General features: G+C 39.2%; 1 protein-coding gene across 1 annotated transcript in view; it reads right to left on the bottom strand.

The window, feature by feature from the left end:
• SLAIN1 (SLAIN motif family member 1) overlaps nt 1-25442 on the bottom strand; it is a 45159-nt gene extending 19717 nt beyond the window's left edge. The window contains exons 1-3 of the mRNA XM_065744088.1: nt 25000-25442; nt 21653-21792; nt 1165-1314 (exon numbers count right to left, since the gene is read on the bottom strand). Coding sequence (XP_065600160.1) covers nt 1165-1314; nt 21653-21792; nt 25000-25442 — 733 coding nt within the window. The remainder of the gene's footprint in view (nt 1-1164; nt 1315-21652; nt 21793-24999) is intronic.
• Nucleotides 25443-26056: the final 614 nt, after the last annotated feature.

Here is a 26056-nt window from a genome sequence, read left to right as displayed (position 1 = left end):
CTTAATATCCTTTGAACCACCAGAGGCTCACTGCCTACAGAATGAAACCACTGAGGTGAAGGCTCTTAAGCTGTGCTTGTATCACAGATGTGTTTGTATCTTCTAGCACAGCATCTATTCAAAATTTATCATCAATTCAGCTGCTCTCTAAGAATAACTCCAACAGAAAAGTACATGCAGGGGATTACTTCATTCTGGAAGGATTATAAGCAGTAAATGTTTGCCTTTCTAAATTTTCAAGTTGTAGTGGTCCTCTTAGATTTTGCAAAGGTAGTAACAGCTGTGCTCTTTTGGATCAGTGTTGGAAGCAAGATAAGATATGTCAGGGGACCTGAAACAGAACTCGATGCTTTTGGTTAGGAGCTAAGACACATCCCACTGACTAGGACAGCTCAGACATCTAGCTTACACACAGACACCTACACAAGGCATTATCTCACCCACAGCGCTCACATTCCTTAACAGGGCTTTCTGCATTGGTAAAGAAAACTGCACAGAGCAGTGAGGCACAACTGCTGACTTCCTCAGATCACATCTGCTATTGCCAGCAATAAAATATTAATGCTTCCTCTCCAGAGGATTATTTTCTCCACTGCCACTTCAGCTTAAGAGAAGTCACACATTGAATTCTCAGATCTGTACTGAAGAAGGAAAAACCCACTGAAGGTGGGGTTTGTATTTTTCCTAAAATACCTGTGCCTTCTGAAACTTGGTGTGATAGTAGCAATGATGCCAGATCAAAGCAGCCTTATTTCAAAGGGCTATTCTTATAACACATAAATCGCCCATGGAAAGTCATCATACAGTTGCACAAATGTTTTTGTAGACATAAAGGGGCACAGTGGGGTAGAAATGAACAGGAAAGGGCAAAGCTGGATGGAGATGGCTTGAACTGATACTGCAGCAATTATAAATTGAGGTTAATCATTATAGAAAGCTGAAATGTTTAGTAGCATCGCTTTCCTACAACACACTGCATAACAAAGAAAATAACTTACATCACCAGCTAATGGCAACATTTTAGGTCATTTTAATGAAAAAATTCCTCTGAGATAAGAGTTTATAAAATCATCTGAACAGTCCATTGTTGTTAAATGCTAGCAAGTTTAGATCAAATTAAGCAATCTTGTAAGCACCATAAATGAACAAAAAGAGAAGCATTACCTGTCCGTTCAGGTGTTAGTATTGCTTTACTGGAGGTTTTAGAGAAGCTGGGACTATTAAAGCCATTGGTATATGGGGTGAGTCTTGCAACGGGACTATAGGGGAAAGCCAGGGAGACAGGTGTAGAGAAGAGGTTCCGCCATCGGCTAGCTGTTATGGATGTGAGGGAGGAGGGAAAAAAAAAAAAGAGGAAAGATTTATCATTATGAATAGGAAAGGGAGAGACAATATTAGAGAGACAATCATCTAACCATAATCTCTTAATTATACATGGCTTACTTAGGGCAAATTGAAAATAATGGTATGAATTCAGCAGCAAAACAGAGGATCAGCAGAGCCTTCTACATGCAAGATTTGTTCCAACACGTTTTGTACAAAATACATGCTGTTTACTATTTTCTATGTATACAGCATTTTGGTACGTATTTATCATATATATAGCTGTGTGTCATAACATGAAGCAACAAAGGATGCTAAAACCATTACAGTTAACAGAGAAACAAATTAAATTGGTAGTGCTCTTCAAGGAATTGTTCATGGCAATCAATCATCACACTACAGAATTAGAAGTTAAATTATCAGCTGTGAGAGTTCAGAGACAACAGTAAAGTACGCTTAACCATCAAGTGCTAAAAACAACTGTAATCCCATAGCAAGCTTTTAAGCTACCATGCCATATTATTACTTCTCTTTTTTTCAGCATGGTTATATAAGCATGACATTTTTTTCACTGTTTTTTGAGGACCAAATAATGGAACAGGGCACCTCTTTGAATGGATTGCTCACAGCAAGGTTGAAAAGCATCTGGTCCACTCGGAAATGCCACAGAAAGTTCAGAGTAGGCAAAAGGCAAAATTGGTAAGGTTTATTTGATTTGCATTTTCTTAGCTCATCTAGTGAAGTAAGAATAGTTTAGTTTGGTTTATGTGTTTTTAATATGTGTTCAGAAGGTAGGATATACAATATCCACATGCTTTCAGGATACTCAAGGGCTTTTTAGCTTCTTGTACTGCCCTGCCAGTGAGAGCCGGAGAGAGGACAGAACCAGGACAGCTAACTCAACTGGCCAAAGGGATATCCTGTACCACATAGTGTCATCCCGAACAAAAAACTGGGGAGAGTTGGGTGAGGGGCTGCTGCTGCTTGGTTTGTATCACAAATGTACCATATTGTTTGGCTTTGTTCATCCAGCACACAGAATCACAGAATCATAGAATGGTGTGGGTTGGAAGGGACCTCTAAGTTCATGTAGTGACAACCTCCTTGCTACAGGCAGGGACACCTCCCACTAGACCAGATTGCTCATAGCCCCATCCCCATCTTGAATGCTTCCAGGGACAGGCATCTACAACCCTCACTGGACAACCTGTTCCAGTGTCTCACCACCCTCAGAGTAAATAGTTTCTTCCAAGTACAGGACCTAACATCAATGCAAAGTGGCTATGGGGACAGAAAGGAAGTACATCATGTTGGAAGGCTGTCAGTCTCACAGCTACAACCTCTAGGAGTGATCAGAGGATCACAGAACTATTAAGGTTAGAAAAGGTCATCTAGTCCAATCATCAACTCATCCCACCACACACACTAAACCATGTCCATCAGCACTACACCAACACACTTCTCATACATCTCCAGCGACAGTGACTTCACTACCTCTCTTTGCAGCCTGTTCCAATGCACCATCACTCTTTCCAAGAAGAAATTTCTGATAATATCCAATTTGAAAATCAATTCACAGTCAGTACAAAAGGTATTGTTTCTTCCCATTCCTTTCATTTCTTTCCCACACAAGGCTATTCATGGTTCTGTATGGACATATCAGAATTTTCTATTCTTCTCAACAGTGCTACTAAGCTTACAGCAAAGAAGGTTTCGTTTCCACAAGCAGAATAAAGCAGTCTGCAGTGGAAGGGAAGCATCGCATCTGTAATGCTCAGTCTCTGTAGGAGGGAATTAAATGACAAGAAAGTAAGACATAAAAATGCAAACTGTGATCTTTTCTTTCACTTCAGCACAGAATTATTGCAATTCTCTCATTTTTCATGATTCTAGTCCCTTCAAGCTTAAAAACCCCACAGGCCTGAAATCATAACTAGAAGAAGGACCATTTCCACTTCTAGAAAATTGCTCCATGCCTAGCAACACGACCTCTACATCTAGATAGAGCTCTTTGTCTTTAACATTTAATGAATGTAAACTTTGAACACTTATAGTTCAAATGTCAAGTGTGGAAGTATTACAAGACAAAAAGTAGAGTAAACTCAGATGAGCACAGCTTTACAAAGCAGTATGTAACACAGTCACTACAGATCAGATTAACCCACAAGTGGTCAGAAACTGTAAATTAATTTGAGGTGCTCATTTAAAGAAAAGTATGTGACAGAAAAGATCTAAATATCATATCCACAGCTAACATCTGCCACTTCCACTAGAAGCTATCAGTGAGAAGCACAGAATGACAGCTCCTTGTAATTCTATTTTTCTGTCTAACACAAGGTCCTGTTTTGTCACATTTGCCAAGCCAATTAGCTTCCAGCATGTTCTCACCCACAGATGTGGTCAACCATACAGCACAAATAAACATCATTCATTACTCTGTACAATCACCACTGTGAGCTGGCCCATGGAGCACAAAGCAACAGTTATTGTGACAATGAAAGCAAAAACCCACACTAAGAATACATTCAGTATTTATAGCAAAACAGATTCGGAGCCACTCTTTCAACTCATGTGTGTTCTGAAGGGAAGGAGAAGAAAGATGACAATAAACTCTGGAGATATACTATTCTAAAATAGTGCTTCAGCGGAGGACTGTCACTTTTTATTTATATGATTAACACCTGAATAATAATTTAGGATCAAATATAGAAAAACATTTTCATTAGGTTTCAAATGGAGATATCAAAATGAAGTATATACTGAGTACTTCAACAGTATAGACAAAGATATTAAGATTAGACTTTTGTATTTTTATATATTTTTAAAAGGACTTATCAAAATGGCTACAAACAAAAGTATTCCTATAAAAATAGGAACTTGCAACAAGGTTGCCTCTTTGTAACTTTAAAATGTTTACTAACATTTTAAACATTTTACTAACATTTTGATAAAAATGATATGCTGGAGATATCAAAATGATAGAGTACACTAGAGTAGTAACTTGGAGCAATTACATAAACACAAATACACACAACACTGACTGTTTTTAATTATCAGCATTAATAAGTAAACAACAATTCACAAGAAAACCTAAATAAACATATATATGTATACATATATATGCATATAGAGAATTGCATGACAAAGAATGGAATAATATTAATAACATACTCTATCTCTACTCACACATGCAAAATCCAATTTTGAAAGTGAAGCCAAAATTGACTATTAACACTAATGGGATCATCCATTAAGCAAAACAGACAGATCAAGTACAGCTGCTGTATATAAGATGATGTATTATCTAAAGATATACCGGGCTTTCAAGAAACTAAAAGGAGTATATGTACATTTGAAACACCTTCCTTTATCATAATTCCATTATGAAACTCAGTGAGCACAGTTGGGCAGAATTCTTTAATATAGCAACCTACTTTCACTCTAGCAGAAATGAAAAATATTTCTTTGCCATAGAGACAGAATAAAGTCATAAATTACTTTGCTATATTATGGGCTAAACCATTACATTATAACTGAAGTTGCTATCCAGCTCAATTAGCTTAAGTTTTATATAAGCCTTCAGGCCAGAAATGAAAATAACTTTTATATTCAAAGCTAAAAAATAAATTGAACTGCGCATATGAAGATATTTGAACTCTGGTACTAATTATATGGCCTCCAATAAACCCTCTCTTCTAAGCTAACAATTGAATAAGCATTTAAAGCACAGTCAATCCAGTAAGTCCAAAACTGTAGATGGTGCTAAATCCAGGGTCTTGTGCTATGTTCTGTGCCCTCGCACTATGATCAAGCCCTGCCTCCGCTCTAGGCCCACAGACTTTCTTGCTGACACACTTTCCTTTGAGAAGGAAAGCCAACCATTCCCTTGGTACATTCTGCGTATGGGCAGTTGCACAGCAGCTTTGCTTAAAAGAAAAATGCCTTTTCCATGAATGAAACACACAATCCTGCTTGGGAAATACAAGTATTTCATTAACCACTGGGGATGCTTATGAGTGCTAGAAGGGAATTCAGAACTCTCTCCTTCATGTAGGTAAACAAGCTAAAAGGCACCACACGAGTTTAGTATACCTAACAACTTCCCAGACATACATATTTAATTTCAGTTCAGATCTCTGTAAAATGCTGATTCAGAGTCTGACCCCTGCTCCTGCAGTTAGGCGTACGCCTGGGAACAGGTAAGTAGATAATGTGCTTGAAAAGGCAGTAAGAGATGGAAGTTCTTGCTACTTGCTGAATACAGCAATTGTGAGGGCATTTGCTTAAGAAGTGGGAAATGTGGGCTCCTACTACTCACTGAGGAGATTTATTTACATTCTTGAAAACTTCTATAATGATTTTAAACAGTCTTGGGATGACAAGAGGTGTTCTATACTCAACTGCAAACAATGCCATGGTGCCAACAACATGCGAGAACATATCTCCAGGTCTCTAAATGTTCAAAGCAAAGCCTAAGCAGATACTGTTTTTCAAGTATCTCTGTAGTTCTCTACCACAGGAAGCTTAGAAGCACTCATAGTCCTTAGCTCTGCTTCATACAGTCATACAGTGAGGGAATCAGCTTCTGTGCTCAAAGGAGAATGGCTGTAATGTAGAATCATAAAATCATTAAGGTTGGAAAAGACGTCTCTGATTATCAAGTCCAGCTGTCAGCCCATCCCCACCTTGCCCGCTAACCATGATCCTCAGTGCCACATCTACACACTTCTTGTACATCTCCAGGGACAGAGACTCCACCACTTCCCTGATGGCCTCACAAGTTTCAGCGAGCTGTCAGAGCTTAGTGATATGCATCTGCAAACACCCTGTGGCAGACTGCTCTTTACACGTTTCGAAACGGCCACTGCAGCAAATGAGCAACAGCAGAAATGAAGATTAAGAGTAGTATTTTTCATTTAACATTTAAAAAAATCTTCCAGGATTTATTTGAACTCTATGACTTCCATGCTTTCCTTTGCAATTACAAGTCCAAAAAGCTTCTTCAAAAAATTAGGATTTTTACTAGTTACACCAAAACAAATTCTGGGCCCAAGATAACGTTGTCGCCTTTATTATGGTGTGCAAGAATTGAATTATACTTGTAAAACTAGAAGCTATTCTAGAAAATACATATATTCTCCTTTTATTGAATATTACTGTACTACAAACACCTCAACTTTTCAAGCATTTCACCCTTAGTTCCAATCTCTCACAGTCATCAGCTATAATCATCTCATCACCTTATTTAAGCACTTATGGTTTCATGACCATAGCTGTAGCTTCCTCAGCCATTCAGTCAGCAAAACTGTCATCAGCACAAAGCCACATTTCACATGCTTAATGCACATTTTCACTCGCATTGAATCTGTCATTGTCCAAAACTATTTCCCTCCACTGTCATACCCAGCTCACAAAATGCTCCTGGGGCTTGTTTGCTGTTTCATCCCTTGATGTCTTGGCCCATAGAGGCAAAGTGCCTCCTCATTCCCAGATGAAATGATGACAGAGATAAACTCTGCAAGTGCTGACTGCACAAGTCAGTAAACAAGGGTCTCCAAGATAAAATTTCCTGCATATATTTATTCTTGAACCTTAAACCTCCACAACTACACTACAATGACTGAACAAATAAATGCCAACATTTTTCTTAGGTTTTGGTATGATTTAGTGTAGAAAACCAATGACTTCCCACACTTTTAACATAGGTCAGCTTGTAAGAAACAACATAGCATTTTGATACATTTTTATTTGGTTGTCTTCTACAAGAATGTAATTTCACTACAATATGTAAGTTTTCACAGCATTTTTAATAGGCAATATATAGGACTGCTATGCAAAATAAAAATGATGAAGAACAATCAACTTCAATCTCAAATGCAGTATCAAATGTCTAAAGAAAACAACTGCCACTATAGTTAGGTGACACAGTCATGTGTTGAGAGAAGCTGAGAGAATTAATAAAGATTGCCTACTTTCCTGTAAGCCTGGGAAAACTGAAAAATAATATTAGCTTTAAGAGTATGTAAGATTTGGGAGTACCTAACAAAGCTTCTTTCCCAATTATTCACATGAAGTAAGGTTTTTTTCAATAATAAAATAAAAGGAATCAATATTAGTGTAGAATGAGAAAGTAGTTCAGCTGGTTTGTATTGGTTTACTACTCTTTAAGTCTATCAAACTGCAGCAACTCAAATACTTCAAGATCTGCTCCAGCAAAACCAGCACAGACCTCTTCCAATGGCACAGTCAGAAAGCATCTAAATTGCAGAAGTGTCTTGGACTTTCATCCAGCACAGCAAAGCAATATAATCTACAGTGGTGCTGAGTATGCTACAGTTGCTGAAAAAGGTGTAAATCTAAGTAAGATTCAGGAATGCTACACTTGGTTTTGGACAAATTCCACTTGCGCCAATGATTACATATCATTGCAGGCAGAGAAGATTTCTGTACTTTTCAAGACAGATGCACTACTCTGTTTCAACATAATTCAGTGACAGGCTGAGCTGAAAATTGCTTTTGGACACATTACAGATTGGAAAAACGACTACACTTTGTTCCAATTGCAGTGCACTGAATTGCAAAGAGACTCTAATCACCACTCCCCAACACACCTTTTTTATACAAACGATTTTTTCTAAGTGTTCAGAAGATTAGAAACAAAATGGAATTGAGAGGCATGAATTACATATCTCATAGAGAACTCCTACATAAAAAGTGTATCTTGCCTTGGCTCCGTGCTTATGCGTGGTTGGATTTTTGTTTGTCTTTTAGCTTGTCTTTATAGGTGAACTGTTTACTAACTAGTTACACAGACAAGCACTGAGACATTGTGATAAATATAACTGTCTCACCATTCATTTTCTTATTGCATGGACTACTCCCTCCGCGTGCACAGGTCCAAAAACCAATTTTTCAAAGAAGTAATAGTTAGTGGGCAATTGTGGCTTCCAATTTCCTGTCGTGAGATACTGGACAAGTATTACGCTGAAAAACTACACCTGAGTCATGAGCTAGGGCCCAAACATCTGTTCTCTCCTCAGCTCCCATATACAGCTAATGGCAATTTATACAAACCACTAATCTGATGTGTTTCCTGTCTGCTGTGTGGATTCTTAATCAGGATCCCTAAGTATACAAGCTCTCATATTTCAGCTACTTTGAAACAAGATTTAATCTAAGCAGAAGATCTATTCTCTTATGTATTACTACATAAGGTAACCTGGAACAAAATAGTCTGAATTCTTCTGCCAAACTGTAATCATTTCATTCGTTAAGAAGGGTGTTTGCACCACTTAATTTTAGGAGCCTTCAAATAAAGAATTACAAGCTTTCCACTTACCAAAGAACTCTATCACTGATAAAAGTTTATATGGGGAAGCTATGTAAATTCACAGAAGAATCCATCACAGGTTAGTTAATCACTTAAATCAGGTATCATATCTGGTTCAGTTATACTCTGAACTGGAAATACACCTGGAGAGCTTCAGGGAAAGCATGTGTCCTGCTTCCTTTTGTACTCACTCTTTTCTAGTTATCTATTTATGGTACTTTTGGGCACAGGAGACTGTATCACACAGACATTATAAAGATGCTCTGATGTACAGACATTTATGGCTGACTTATTCACCACAGTACAGGACATGCTCAAAAGGGAAAGAACAGGACACGATTGACCTCGCCTCCACTTAAAAGGCCACAAGATGTGCCTGTTTGCCTCCACTGACTATGAAGGGAGATCAGTGTGGCTGGCTCAGATAAAGATCTCTGCATATATTCAGAAGAAATTCACTTTGACAGCATTCATTAGAGGGAACAATAAACAGAGCTTAGAAAGAGACTTCAGAAACTGCCTTCAGTTCTCCCTTTTTCCAAGCAGCTGAAAAAGACAACTTCTCTGAAATGCTAGAGTGTAACGATGTACATAAGAAATTCAATCAAAACAGCTTTCTCAACCCAATTAAAGCTGTTGAGCATCTTTCTTGGTAGTAGCAGCAGCTTGAAGGGGAACCCATTCCTACAGGATGATGCTTTACCCCAGTCCTCCCCATGCCATGTTCTTAGCTGTACTGGTACACTGTACCACCGATTGCAACTTCCAGGCAAGACTTAAAGACAAATACAATCAGTTAATTGATCTGTACTGAGAATAACTTTTTGTATTTTTTTTTTTAATACTAAAAAGTGTTTTTCATTTCCATTTACCAGGAGGATGCTGGCAACCTGTAACATGGCATTTAAGAGAGAAATGGAGAAGCAAAAAACAGGAGCAGGAAGCTGAAGCTGCTGAAGTCAACAATGCATGTAAAATAAATATTTGTCAGAGAATAACTTCTATGAGTCATAGTATGGCCTGGGTTGGATGGGACTCCAAGAGTCATCAAGTTCCAACACCCCTGACACAGGCAGGGCCACCAACCTCCAGATCTGGTACTACATCGGGTTGCCCAGGGCCCCATCCAACCTGGTCTTGAACACCTCCAGGGAAATTATGTTTCTAAAGGTAGGTGAGAAGAATTCAATGTCTTATAACACTTACTTACACATACAGCACAGAGCAAATCTCTACCAATTTCATCATATCTGTAACAATTAGCATAAGAAAGTAATAGAAAATTGCAACTCTCCTACAATTTCACAATTACCATGTAGATAAAGAAAGATACATCACCTTCATATGCAAACCATGTACCTAAGGCCTCAGAAATATCTTCCAGTGCTTACCAAGTCAGCTGGACAGATATTCTGTCTCAGCTCCTCCTGGCTATCAGTCTCTGAAAGTGATACTATCAGGCCTCTCGTTAATCTAACTCAGCATATGCAGCCTGCAATGGGCAAGGAAGCCATTGCATAATCATCTCAGCTAGCACATCAGAAAGGGCAAGAATGACATCCTTGCCAGAGAGAAAGTGGGTTACATTTACATGTAAAGGGATCAAAAGAAGATACAACCACAGCAACCTAAATTGTTTTACTTCAAATTAGTGGGTCCACAAGAGACTTGCAGGATGGTTTTTATAACACAGAGTAGAGCAGAGTATGCTAGAGTCGAACAAGCTCTGAAAAGGCTGATACATCTACCTAAGGAAATTCTGGACCATGACAAGAAATTCCACCAGCATAGCTTCACTAGCAGCTATTTACACGTAGGTTGGTCAGAAAAACTAATTTGTTCTCATATAGTTCAAGCAACCTTGAAGAAAACCCCCTGCCATACTAATTATGAGTGGTGTCTTCATTCTACTAATACAAAGCAGATGTCCTCATACAGACATTGTCACTGCAGCCTACAGAATGGAAAAGCACAGGACTTAAGCAGAGCAGTGTCTGAAGATATGGTACATGTACCATTTCAGCACTGCTCACGCATAACAATTGCCTGTTTGTTCAATGTTTATTCAATTCTTACTGCAGTGTAGGCACCATTGTAAAGTACTGACAAGGCAAAGGTTACTTATGGAGATGTCTATAGACGTCTCTATGTAAACTTAATAATTGCCATTATTATTACTGTGGTGAGGGTCAGGACTTCTGAGATGAAAAATTTTAGCCTAGAGGGACTATTCAGATTCCCCAGAGAAAGACTGACTCCTCATGGCACTAAGTCAGAGCTTGTTCCTAAATGTAAGCTTCCCTGGTGCGATTTTAGATGTCTCTCCAGAGAAGTAAACTTTGCCTTATCAGTACTTCCCACAGGTGCCTACACTGCAGTAAGAATTGTATAAACATTCAACAAAGAGGCAATCTGTGCTTCTTGCAAGGAAGTGACACAGATATAAGCTGACAGAAAGGGAAGTATAGGAGTACAAAACTATCAACAGAGTACATGACAATAGAGAAAGTATGAGAATAATGAAGAAACGTGTCAATGCACACGAGCTAGAGGATCACCATCAACACAGTTATGATGCCGGTGCAGTAACTTTCTGCTCACGTCTAATTTTCTGGAATAAAAGGCACTTCACAGTATCTTTTCAAGCATTTTCACCACCAGAACCAGTCATATCCATAATTAGCAGCGATAGTCTTAGACAGGCAATTTGAAATGTTTTTCAAACTGTTCAGTAAAAACCATTTGTTTCTTGAAAGTAATTATCTCAAATTTATCAGCACAGAGCAAAAATAACAAAATGTAATTTGGACCAAGTCCAACATAAGAACACGTGTGCCTCTTACAAACTGAAATATATAGATATATTTTAATTTATTTATTTTTGCTAATAAATTGAACATACTACTACAATATGAAGCAAAAATGACAGAAACGAAGCGCGTGGCAACACAAAGAAACATGCTGAAAGCAGTGACTATCTCCATCAATTTATTCTGTTGTATTCAGTGCTTGCATAAATATCATTCTTTTCCCAGCTTTTCCTATGGGTTAGGATGGAGGAATACAGAACACCAAGAAGGTCTGATAGCATTTTACTGATCTACCTGAGGGTTTGCGATGGTGCCCAGTGACAGGACAAGAAGCAATGGACAGAAAACAGAACACAGGAGGTGGTCTGAACATCAGAAAGGAGTTTTTGACTGTGAGGGTGACTGAGCACTGGCACAGTCTGCCCCAGAGGAGCTGGGGTGTCTCACCTTGGAGATCCTCAAAAGCCACCTGGATTTGGGTCTGGAAAATCTGTGCTGGGTGGCACTGCTTAAAGTGATTGGACCAGGCAACCTCCAGAAGCCACTGCAAGCCTCAGCTCTTTTGGGATTGTGTGGTTCTATAAATTCTAGGGAGAAAGGACCTCAAACCATTAGGTTGTTAAACTCAGTCCTCTCTATGTGCAGGCAACAACAGAATAGATGACTAACCTGATAACACCCATACACTACAGGCCACAGAATGCTTTCCTGCCCCCTTAACAGACCTTAAGACACCACATGGAGCAAAAAATCATAATTACAATTGTGATTGAAGCCAAAATTATGAATACATAAATTGTTAAATACCTCCAAAATTTGAAACAGAGATATGCTACCAGACAGACTCAAATCCATAAGATACAGTCCTCAACACTTCTCATTTCACAAAGGTCATGTACTGTAGTAGTACTCAGAGCCCAATTAAACTCCTATTATCCTGTGTGAGGCACTTCTGAGGCATACAATAAATGACAGTCCCTACCCCTAACAGCTGACAATCTGAACACCGCTTTCATTTGAAAACACAAATATTTCTAGATGGCTTTCAAGAGACTTAAAAAAGGTAGCAGGCAGTTAACACTACTTCAAGGCTATTCATGCACTAAATTATACCAGTTTCAAATTACCCTGCATGATTTATTTTCTTTTGTGCTGATAATTTTTCAGTGACATGATAGCATCAACATAAAGCTTATACTGCATTTCTTCACTTGTAAAAAGCAATTCTAAATGGAAAACAAAAATAATGCATGCTGCTGTATGCAGCACAAAAAAACATGAGAGCCATATGCCAACATGCTAATAATTTAAAAGCTGTAGTCTGAACCCACATCAGAATTACGTTTAAAAAGTTACAAAATCTTCTTTCTAAAATACATCTGTTAAACTTAACAATTTGCATATTAAAGTCACCTGTGCAATTCATTACTTATAAATACAGTGCTTATTAAAAAATTTAACATACTAACACATACACTCCTAAGAAGAAAAAGAAATCAATACTCTCTCAGTTAATTGCTTCAGGCATTCATTCATGGCTACACCACAGATCTTTTTTTCTGAGTATTTACAATATCTACAAGTAAGCTTTGCTTCTAAGCTCTGATTACAGTCAGTGGAGGTCTACAATTCATCAGCTGCCTACACACAGGGATCTCATGCCATTTAGACATCTGCTTAGGGCATTTCAAAGACATAGTGCCATATGTATGGACAATTAAATCTAACCCTGTCTTTCTACTGGGTGAAATAGAAATTTAAATAGTGATTGTGTGAAGTTAAGCAAGGAGAGGACTTGTCTCTGACTGGAGGTGAAAGTAATTGAATGCATCAATAGAAAGTACCAGACCAGACATGAGACATCACTCAACATTGTAAGGAACATGCAGTGTCTCGACAACCTCCCCCATGACAACATGTAAAACAGAGATGATCTAGGCAATGGTACCAGAATTAGCAAATTGGGACAGATGAGGGAAATTCATAAGAAATAAGAAACCTGGTTAGGCACAGGTTGCTTATTTGGCATGGAGACAATGCATAAACAAACAAATAAATAAATAAATAAATACATACATACATACATAAAAATGAGGAAGGGAACATGCTTGACAAGGTAGGAATGTGAAAATTGAAGAGTTCAAATTTACCAGTGAGCATGATCCAGCATCTTGATTTAGAGGAGAATTTTTTATTTTATTTTATTTTATTTTATTTTATTTTATTTTATTTTATTTTATTTTATTTTATTTTATTTTATTTTATTTTATTTTATTTTATTTTATTTTTATTTTATTTTATTTTATTTTATTGTGATAGTGAAATAAGAAAACAAATAAATGCTGTTTAAGCTACCAGCTCAAGTTTACTTTAAAACAATCATTATCCCTTATCTCTATTCTGCAATATCTCATCGTCAAGCATTTCAAAAAATAAAACAATCAAGAGCATGCTGAAGTACATTTTTGGCTTTTTTTATGATTCTTTGAAATTAGTATAAGTATAATCTTCAAACTTAATGCAACTGCTTTTTAAAACAAGAATTAAGCAGGATTCAGCTTTTTTTCCAGAGAAAAGCAATTTTTTTTTGTCTTGCAGGCAGACTTACACCAAATTTCTCCCTTGATCTTCTCAGAAGCATGAAACTTTTAATTAAGTATGCCATTACAGTGTTGGGTCAACCCACTTTCAAAGGCTAAAAATGGCTTAGTGACCTTCCCCAAAATAGAATAATCCAAAATAAAATGTATTTTGTAATTATGATTTTTAAAAATACGTCTAATTCTAGAAGTAAAACTAAGGAAACAATATCTCAGGGCAAGTTCATGAAAGAATCATACAAAGCACTCAGGAATTTGATGTCTATAAGTTTTGTGTCTCCATCATTCAAACTAACATACCCTGTCTTGCAAAACAAAGATGATAAAGTAAATCTAATGTGCTTCCACAGAGCTCAATTTTAGGGCCAATTCTCTTCAACATTTTCATAAATGCCTTGGATACATGACTTGAATACATTCGGAGCATTTAGACAACAGTCTCAGACATAAAAGGGAAATTTTGAGTGGTCCTGCATGGAACCAGAAGCTGGACTCAATGATCCCTGTGGGTCACTTCAAACTCAGTAGATCCTATTGGTTCTATGATCTGTAAATACCTATGATCTGCCTCGCAAGTATTCAGATTACATCATATTCTGTGTCATAAAATGTTTTATTGCATTACAAGAACATTTGCACTACGCGATTTACTTGTCTAAATGTTGTGTTTCCACAGTACACAAATACTGATAGACTGGATGCAGAACATTTGGTAAACGAAGTGCAATTGATTGACTTTTTTTCTAATATATTAAAACGCGAGGTCAGCCGGCAAGGACAAACGCTATATGTCATATTTACAAACCTAAATCCTAAATCCTAGCAGAAAACAGCTCTCAAAAGATATATAGGAGTCACAGCACAGAAAAGTCTGAACAAAGCTTCTTAAAAAGATGCAGTGCTACAAAGACAAAAAACAAAGTGCCCTTTGACAGCAGAAACACAGAAATAAACAATATTTTCATAAAGAAGTGATGATACCTCTGTATACCACATGGGGCAGGCTCATCTACATTGTGAAATTTTATTTCCATTTCTCTTCTGCAGATATAAAAAACAGGCAGTGAAAGAAAATGAGAATTAAAGAAAAAAGTTATAACAATACTTCAGAGACTAACAAATAATGAGAAAGACACATAGACTTTCTGGACCAAAAGGAAATGAGAGCTTTCCAAACTGGGCTGTTTTAGATATAAGATTCCCTTCCCTGTAAAAAAATTATTCTCGGAGGATCAGTCACCACATTCATCCATGTCCATCAATAAAGTCTAGTTTTCTTTTTAATTTCTACCTGGAAAAGAAGCAGTATATCTTGCAGACAAAAGCAGTGATATAGTACTCCACCAGTAACAGGAATTGTGCCTGTATTTGAAGCGTAACTGTCAGGATCAAAACTACTATTGCTTTTACACATACACTGCATTACAGACTTTGAGCCTACATTGCAAACATAAACCACTCCTGTTTTAAATAAGGCTTCTGAAATGTCCACGTCAAATTTGACAGTGTTCCTGGCTATTAAACCATTCAGGATGAACTGATAATCCTAGATCAGTAGTGGGTGAGCATTAATACAGCACTTCCATTCTGAAGTGGGATGGATATCTTCTCAACAGATATAATACGTAATACAGCTCGTCTGACAACCTTTACATAAAAGACTTCAGACTGCAAATTCTGCATCTTCTCGTAATTACAATGACAACTAGGAATCAGCTCTAAGAAAACATTTAATAATGAGTCGCATAACAGCCAACTCCCAAATAGGAAATGAAATTCTTAAGAAACATACTGTATCTGAGAGCCATATTATAAAGGCAAGAGATATCAGTGAAGTGAATAGACTGAAGAGTCTGATCTTCTGTGGATCTTGTTGCCCTAGGAATTTTCAACCAAAAACTTTTATCTTGAAGTGCAGAGTAGAAATGATCCAGTGCAGGAGAAAAATATTCTATTTGAAATGCAAGTACACACTCCCAAGTAGAGTATCAGAAACCAATTTTTTTTTCCAGTTGAAATATACAAATTATCTTTAATAGTTGCGTTAGAAAATCCAGTGATATCAGCATTTGCAAAACCTCTGAGAACTCCTCAAAATTATGCAAGTGTTACAACATGTTACTTCAAATAAATGAAATCTAATAGGAAATAATTCCTATGCATGTATATTTGCGTGCTCTGAGCAGTAAACTTGTACTGTGGTAGAAGACTGCTATACATCCTGTCCTTTGTGATGTCACATTCCCCAAAAGGAGCTCAGAAGCTGAAAGGTATTACAGATACCCAGCAACTTTTGTTATTCAGAAACACATAAGAGAGAGGAAATTTTGGATGTCAGGGAGAAGACAGAGTGGTGAGGTGCTGGAACAGGCTGCCCAAAGAGGCTGTGGATGCCTTATGCCTGGAGGTGTTCAAGGTCAGGTTGGATGGGGCCCTGGGCAACCTGGTCTAAAACCACATCTGGAAGTTGGTGGCCCTGGTTGGAAATTGATGATCCTTGGGGTCCCTTCCAACCCAAGCCATTCTATGGTTCTACGACTCATTCTATGAAATGAGTAAGTCTTGCCACTTCTTTCATTCCTAAAAGAGACTTAGAAATTGTTTTATTTATGATTGAAACAGCAATCCTATTGTCTGCAGCCTTCAGGACATTATCATTAGCAGCTCCAGAAGTATTTCATGTAAAATTTTAATCTCTGTTACATACGAAAAATAAGGATGAGAAAGCTTTGTTAGATGTTATTAATCCGGTCCTGATCACCATAACATGCATCTCTGATAAATCAATGTACATCAAATAAACAACACCCTGCCACTCAAAACAGCACTGGATTCAGCTCAAGGATATACAATATAAACTATCATCCATTTACAGTATTTCCTTTGCTTCTGCTGTTAACAGACCATGGTGTTAACATTGTACATTGACAGTTTCTTATAACTGCAGTTTTTAGTAGTTGATTAAATACATATCATATCTTCAATATATCAAACTAAAAGATTTCATGGTGAGTCTTTTGGAAGAGAGAATTGGGAGAACAGAACAAAACCTGGCCAGGTTCTGCATAAGCCAGAAGCTTCACATCCAGGTAAAATATTCTGGCTGGGCCACTGTCAGCTAAGATTTTTACAGATAAAGATCATATAGTACTTCCAAATAACAATAAAGGCTAAAACTCGCTGATGAGATTTTTGGGCTTTGTGAAATCATGAAACCAACAGTGGATCTATTTCGTTAAGATACCAGACTCGCATACAACATAATGGAATCCTTGTAGTATATAATGATATCCTGAAGTATATTGTTTATTTATTTAAAGAAATGAAAAATAGCTTCATCTTAAGGATAAATGACTGTAACCAAGTGCAAAATCTCCACACTTCTGTTGCCTACTCTTTTGAAACATATGAAGCAGCTTTTCTCAATGAGAACTCAACTAAGATGAACTCTGAATCAAACCAATATTTCATATTCTCCAAGGAAGAGTGGTTTTCTTTCTGGAAGGCTGAATTGGATGAAAAATGCTTTGAAGCCCTGCATAAAAGCTGAGCTCCTACAGCCTGACTCCTTGCTAAGCCTCTTAACTCCTCAGTTTATCCATCCTGCTGCTCCACAGCAGTTTACAGAAGTGAAGCTACACAGCGTAGCTTCAGCCAGGGTGTGAATCAACATCATTTCATCAGTTTCAAACAAGTTACACTGATTTGCTGCATCTAGGAAGTTTATATATCACATCTCTCTCTCTCACCAGGCTTTAATACTGACATCTCCCAACACCTTCAAGGATTACCAAAAAGATCTAGATGTTTCACCATGCTTTCATGACTATTAGGTGACCCTGTCAATTTGAATGAAACTAAAGAAATAAGATAGAAAGCAACAGTAACAAATGAAGGGACAGGGGACTGTAAATGAAGAACTGTGTAAACAACAAAAAAAAAAAACCCAGAAAGATTTCAAACACAAGATGACTGAAGAAAAACAGAGAAATAGTTGATTCAGGTTGGGTCATAAGGTAAAAACAAAGACCACCGCATCACTAGAATTGCTCCTGGAAAGCAGGAAAAATTCCAAGACCTTATGATATGAGATTCTATGTAAGGGATGGAACACCTCCCATATGAGAGAGGGCTAAGAGAGCCAGGGCTGTTCAGCTTGGAGAAGGCTCCAGTGAGACCTAATGGCAGTCTTTCAGTATTTAAAAGGGAGCTATAAGAAAGAATGGGACAGACTCTATAGAAGAATCTGTTGTGACAAAACAAGGATAAATGGTCTCAAACTAAAAAAGGGGAGATTTAGATTGGATGTAATGAAGATTTTTATGATAAGGCTAGTGAGGCACTGGAACAGGTTGCCCAGAGAGGTGGTGGATATCCCACCCTTGGAGACATTCCAGGTGAGGCTGGACGGGGCTCACAGCAACCTGATGCAGCAGTAGGTGTCACAGTTCATTGCAGAGGAGTTGGGGTAGATGGCCTCTAAGCGTTCCTTCCAACTCAAACAATTCTATGATTCTATGGTTTAACTTCTGTCCTCTTTAAAGCTATCATGCTTAATCTACAGAAACAGGACTTATAATAAGCCTAGTTCATTATAAACTAGAAGAGTTAACTACTGAGTGGTAGAACAGACATGCAGAGAAGCTTGTTTTAAGTTCTCACAGCACTTTACAGCAAAATCACCTGCAGACCACCACTGTGCTTATACCCTTAAAAATTTATTCCAAGATGAAATCTTACTTCCACCTTGAAATACATGAAGCAGATTTTTTTTCTTCACTAGAGAGGAACCAGGCATAGCAAAGTGAAAAATAAACTAGCATTGTTCAAGTGACTCTCCAATCTGAAAGATCAAGTAGACATTTTATTATTTCATTGGCTAGGATTGCTTTGGCTTAAGTCTCTCACAAGACATTTAGGCATGTTGTGAGCTATCCTAACGCTGGGAAATTTCACACAACAAATCAGTACTATTATGAAAATTAGGATATAACAATATAAGGGAAACACAAGCAGGAACAAATGAGCACAGACTTAAAAATTGCTAGAAGAGAACAGGAATTTGTTAAAATGCAGAGAAACAGCCTCACAAAATTTTACTTTTTTGATTCAGACTCTCCTTTCTGTGTGCATTCACACATGCTGATGTAGCAGAGAAAAATCTATTTTTATTGCTTTTCGTTTCAATCTGCACTATAGTGCTTAGAGAGCTATGATAATCTAAACTGGATTAATTTTTGGCTGATGCATCACTGACAAACTACTAATCGAATTCTTCCTGTATGTTTTAGAGAAAATACATGTTGGTACATTATAATTGTTTGTTTGTTTGTTTTGCATTTAATATTTCCCACATAGTGCTACTGCTGATTCTGTGCCAGACAGAAAAAGCGTTACTAGAATCCAAAATCCCTCTAAAATATCCTTTCAAAGCCAGTGGCTGAAAGAAAGATACTCTTCAACTTCTAAATATAAAGTTTGAAAATTTAGTATTAGGAAAGAGGAATGCCATTCTTATTGAATCTCTTTAAATTTAGGATAAAATTACACAAATATATGCATACTGATACAGCGGACTACAAAACTAAAAGCAGGAGGGTTTAGGTTACAAAAAGTTTGTTGTACTTTAAAACTGGATGATTTTTGTTGTAAGATTCTTACAACAACTTCCTATCTAGTTTTAAAACCAGAGGACATAAACAATGTGAAAAACACTTCTATAATGCTAATGTAAGAAATACGACACTAGCTTATCACATATTACTTGTAAAAATATAACTGATAAAAAGAAAATCTTCAGAAATATTGAAGAAAACTGAGTTAACTGAACAATTAATTAAAATAATTTTATCATAGAATTCTTGTAGTAGTAACAAGAGTCTTCCCTCCTTGAACATAGTACTCCCATATCAACATACGGCACTTAATTGCTGTAAAGACCAGGAAATTCATCACGTCATCACAACAACTAAAGCAACCCATCATCGACATAAGTCAAGGGACATACATCACTCACTGTGACTTCTGCAGAGATATTGTATTGATAATCATACAGTGATTGAAATTCAAAATAATAAATTTGCCTCATACCTTTATTGCCTGCTAAATGTAAATTAATACCTTGGTAGGGGAAAATAGGTCATGTATTCCTTTGGTTTATTCCTGCATAATCGTTATGGATTTGATTCAGTTGCCTTTACCTAGATGTATAGAGTATGGGAGGTGACAATACCCTCAAAGAAATAGCAGGTAAGTCACAGGAACTATAGAAAGTCTGCCCCCTTCCTGAGTGGAAGCCAGATGTCAGCCAGGGTAACTGAGGGCATCCTGAATAGTACGAGTTGCCTACATTGGACAATCTGAACGGAACCTCTACAATGGTATTCAGCTCCAGACTGGAACACCCAACACCACAAAGACATATCCTCAGGTGACCAGATGCAAGTTTGTTTCCAAGCACCCATTATTGTCAGTGGACGAAACAGAGCTCCATTTCATCCTAAGACAAACACCTACACCACATTCCCTGAGTAGCTTCCCAAGACTCTAGACAAAATTTTCATTGATTGCCAAACACAGACTTTAGCTCGGCTTGTCTCACCTAACTGAAGGCAAATGAACTCAACTGCATATTGCTAGGACAGTAATTACTATGCAGTCTTTTATAGTCAAAACAAGAGAAAGATCCCTTCAGAGACTGATTTAGTTAAATGTCTGATGTTGGATAGAGTAACCAAGACTTCATATATGCACCAAAACACCCAGGTGCATGCTCAATCACTCTTAACGAATGCTGTAGCTAACTTATACAGCCACCTGCTCATATTGTCATTAGCTTTATTTTCTCCTCCTGTCATCTTCCTGTTCATTTGTATTTTCTTTCTTAATGCCTTATAAACAATAAAATAGTGTTATCTAGCTCAATCACTCTCTTCAAAAACACTTATTAGTGTCAATAGGATCCTAACTGATAAAAAAGTAAAAATGTTGTAAACATTTAATATTTTAGAACAAAATTCATCAGACCAATATACAACTAAGTTCACTGGCACGGAACAGTGGTAAGATTTATCCCACTACTCAAGGCTAGTGAGTGTCCAACAAAGAAGTGCCTGCAGTCAAATTACAGGTTCACTTTGTCTGATTTATACTTAACAAAGTCCCGATACTACATTAGATGTGTACAAATATGTACTTAGAAATGTACTGCACCTTGACAATTTGGCCTTGCACACAACTGCTTTTCAAATGCCAGTGTAGTAAAGTTAGCACCAAAGTTTTCTTGCAAAGAGGTCCACAAATTCCTATTTAAAGCAATGTATGAAAAATACCATGTTGACAATACAAGAGTTATGCAGCAGAAGAAAAGAATAACTGAGAAGGAAAATACTTTCATACTTTAAAAAAAATCATCATCAAAATAAACATTAGCAATAGTTAGTGATCAAGGAGTGGAGGAAGACTTGCAAGAAAAACTGCATGTCTGCCATCTTTGGTGCTTGCAGAATTGCAAAAGATACTGAACACTAGCTAAATGGTGGGCCAAAAAAGCCAACTTACTAGTAGAGAAATTCAAAGAATAACATTACCTTGCTCCAGCCTAAAGCACAGGGAACGTTTCGCAGCCTCTACCTCAGGACTTGGATGATCCAGAACACGTCTGCACCACTGCAGAGGACTCAGTGATTTCTCTTGAAGAGTGACAGTCTTGTTAGGCAAGACATACAACCTTAACCAAAATACACACAAATGTCAGCAAAAAAATGTAATGCTTAAAATTTTACATTTCTAGTTTCAGTTTCCTGCCCCCTTATAATTTTAACAGTGCAAAGCTGCAATAAAATATTCTAATAACAAGAGATATTCTGAAATAAATGAGTTGAAACTAGTTTTCTTCCCTCCTCAGCAAGCCAGGTGCCAAATTACAGACTCTATAGGTCTAGAACTGCCAATCTAGGTTCAATGAGACTTCTCATGAAAATCTTGCATCTCATGATTAAGACTGTCGTAATTTCAGCAAGGTTCAAAGTTCAAATGCATTAGCTGCTATACATATTTAAAGCTGCACACACAACAAAGAAGCTACTAGTTTCCCCTTTTCTATTTATCTTCACTGGGGTTTAGATAATTTCAATATTTGACTTAGCCTATAAATTACAATTTCACTGTTATGCTTCGTATTTTAGCTTATAATTTAATCAACTTGTCAGACACTGATGATAATGCAATTTGTACATAGTGCCTTCTCCTAGATGAAACAAATGCTGTACAGAAGTCAGACTTTTTTAAAGATTAGAAAACATCTGTAGAGAAACAACAAAAACCCAATTTTGATACTCAATTCCAGCAGAAAAAAAGAAGCATGCAAGAAGAACTAGTATATATGCATTATTCTCATGCACTGTTCTCAGACTACAGTAGGCAACTAATCAGATGGCCAAGCACATCAGGAAGCCAGGTATCAGAGTAGATTTCGTGGGTAAATTCTTGAAGCTGGGATTTGTGCCGCTGCCATTGCAGATTAGCACACCGGGGCAGGCATCAGCTCACCTGGGTGAACACAAATCTTCCCAGGAAATGAACTATTATTAGCTGCCCAAGATTGCTCTCAGCTTATTGGTCTCACCACTTCTGATCAATGGGGCTGCAGACAATCTTAGATTTTCTGTATCAGCAAAGCGCTCTGCAGACTGCAAAGGGATTTAGTATCCAAATGGGGGGCACAAAAGGCAAGACAACAATAACAAAAGGATTGAGCTCCTCAGGTAGACTGCTTTCAGCCTTTCACCTGTTGAGATTTTGGATTTGCCAGCAACTCAAGACAGTGTGTATCTGTTCTCCCATCTCTGCTCTGCATCTGTTCCTGTGAGGTACATAAATCAGTGCTCCCAGCCCAGCTCCCAGCAAATCAATACCCTCACCTCAATCGGTATCCCTCATGGTGGTCCCAGAGGAGTTCAACTTCTCTAAGGAGAGGACTAATTTCCCCTCACTTCCTTGTGCTTGGCTACATATTTAAAAAATGATTCTGAGAAAAAAAAAAGGAAAAAAAAACAGAAAAGCTTTGAGCTCTCCTGATAAATTGCAGAAGGGTTTCAAAAGCTTCACGTCCAACTGATGAATTCTCAATGATGAGACATGCGAAGAGCTGACAAAAAGATTTGACTTGTCTGCCATGATGCTAACCCTGTTTGTTTTTGTTTTTTGGTTCTTTTGTAACTGCAGTTAAAAAAAAAATTAAAGGTCTAAAATTAGTAATCAACAACTAGGGCACACAATGCACTTTGGCCTCCTAGATACCAGTTTGCTTTGAAGACTTGCATGACAAAAAGCCTCAGGCAGCTGACATCACACAGCTGACCATCAATGGACAATGATGGAGATTCAGCCCTGAATGAAGAATGTCCAACAGCTAAAGTATCTCATGGAAGAGTAAATAAGTTGCCAAATTCTTCCTGCAGATACACAGTTGTGCGACATGTAGCCAAGTTTTCATCCTAATAAGACATTTAAGAATGTTTCTCAGGGGCAAATCAAAAAGGACCTTGATCAAGATCACCACTCTGTCAAGGCACACAAAGTAATACTGACTTTGCAGTGCCCTGTGGAACATAAACAAAAAGGTATAATGTTTCGTTGAGGAGGACTGGGTCACACAAATCTCACTGTAAAGGAAAGTTGAATCATTGCTGCTCCTCTGTCATGAGCACTGGGTTGTAGGACTGAGGCAAAGTCAAGACCCACAGCCCCAGACAGTGCACACGGTGAAACTACACTGTCCATACATTTTTGGGATGTGTCCATACATTTTTGGGATGATTCTCAGCTGGAAGAAGCAACTGTCAAAAACTGAAGCATGGCATTACCTTGTAGCATGAAGTGCATATAACCAACATTCAATAAATAGTTACGCTATTTGGACTAATTTTATAATCATTCTTCTGCTACCAAAATAAGGATGTTTAAATGCTTCTCACTGGCACTACGTTGTATTCTCAGCTCATCTAAACTTCCTATTCAAAAACTGCAACCCCTAAGAAAAAAAAAACTATGTTGAAGCTTCAACTGATACTTAAGACTGGCATTTGAATACAGATAATGCAGCTCATATCACTGAGGCTGTGTGTTGTGTATTAACACAACCGAGTATCAATTATGCTCGATATGGTTACGTGGCACCATTTCCATAGCATTTCTGCAGCATTTGTATAGTCCCTGAGATGTCTGCATGCTTTGCTGGGGCAAGTTGCAAAGCACCAGAATTTATTTATTTACCCTTCCCATCTAAAACAATCCCTTCTTTTTGTTTTCAAAGATTCCTCCTTCTAGGTCAGTTTTATTAATTTGCCATTCATTGCTGCCTTACCCAATGCACAGCACACCGCCATGCGTCCTGACGCTACATGAAGATACACAAACAACCCTTTTAGATCTATGTCTAAAAAACAAAAGCCCTCCCAAATCCCTTAGGATCTGCCACAATCGGACTGAGATTTTAGGATGGCGAGCGAGGCAGCGCTGCTCTGATGAAGGATTTCCCGAATCCCTTCCAATATTTTTAATTCCTTACGTAAAGCGGACGCTGGAACTAGGCTGACACCTCAAACGAGAGAAGCTGAGCATCCGCGGAGGGAGAATGAAAGGAGAAGGGGAACACGCAGGGAGGGGGGGGGGGGGAAGGATACACTGGGGGTCCCCACAGCGCCGCATTAAAATAATAATAATAAATAAATAAATAAGAAATAAAGAAAGAAAGAAATGAAAAAAAAACAAAAAAAAAAAAACCCTGCAGGATACAGAGGCAGATGTAAGTTTAAGCAGCACGAGATCAAGTGGATTTGGGGGCTAATGCTAATAACGCCTATAGCCAGCGGCCGGGGAGCTCGGCCGCCCCGCAGGGTACCCTGAGACGTCCGCGGGGGCGATCCGCATGTACCATGTATCCTCGTCCTGGCCGCAGCATCCGTCCTCCAGCTCCAGCACCGCCACCTCGTCCAGCACCGTGGCAGCCCCCGCTCCGCCGGCCTCCTGCCCGCCGCCGGCCGCCTTGAAGTAGGCGAGGGGCTCCTGCGGGCCGAGCCCGGCGCCGGGCAGCGGGCCGGGCACGCACGGCGGGGTCGGGGTCGAGGTCGGAACCGGCCCGGGGGGGCTGGCGGGGCGCATCGCGGCGGGGGCCGGCGGCGGGGCCAGCAGCAGGTGCGGGCTGGGCGGGCGGGCGGCGGCGGCGGCGGCTCGGCTACGGAGCTGCTCGTTTTGCTTCTCCAGCTTGCGCACCAGCTCCTGCAGCTTCTTCACCTCCAGCTCGGCGCTCACGGCCGCGCCGGCGCCGCTCCCCTTCACCTCCGCCATCATCGCCGGCTTCAGCAAGGCGGCCTCCATCCTGCCGGCCCCTCGCCGAGCCGCCGCCGGACGGCAGCGCCCGGGCCCGCGGGCGCTGAGGAGGGAGCGCCGGGAGCGGGAGCCGGGACCCTGCGCTGCGCGGCACCGCCCGCTCCGCTCCGCCGATGCTGCGCCGCACGACAGCGGCGGGCAGGGCGCGGGCGGGCCCCGTCCCCTCCCACTCGGCAGCCGGAGCGGGGAGGGAACAAAGCCGGGGCCGCCGCCTGCCCCCTGGGCTCGGGGCCGGGCCGAGACGCCCGGAGATGGGAGCCCGTAGGTATCGAGGCGGTGATTATGCAGACTGCGGTGCGGCGGGAACGAGAGGCGCAGCGGGAGGATGAAGGAAGAAGCGCGCTTGTGGCTGCGAGACGTGCTGGTGCCTCGGGTCTACTGATTCACGGCGACGTGTTTTGAGGACAAGTGTGGTGACGAGAGCTGCGGCTGTTTACCTACTGAAGGAGGCTCAAGGGAGACCTCGTCGCTTCTACCACTAACTCGGAGGAGGTGGGGTCCCTTCTCTGGAGCTACAGGCAATGGGACAAGAAGAAATGGCCTCAGGTTGCTCCAGTGAAGCTCTAGGCTGGATATGAGGAAAAGCATTGGGGCAGGCTGCC

The sequence above is a fragment of the Cyrtonyx montezumae genome, unplaced genomic scaffold (assembly GCF_038088225.1).
Source record: "Cyrtonyx montezumae isolate F1298 unplaced genomic scaffold, pur_monq_1.0 scaffold_3, whole genome shotgun sequence".
Classification (NCBI taxonomy): domain Eukaryota; kingdom Metazoa; phylum Chordata; class Aves; order Galliformes; family Odontophoridae; genus Cyrtonyx; species Cyrtonyx montezumae.
This window is presented reverse-complemented; position numbering and strand designations above follow the sequence as displayed.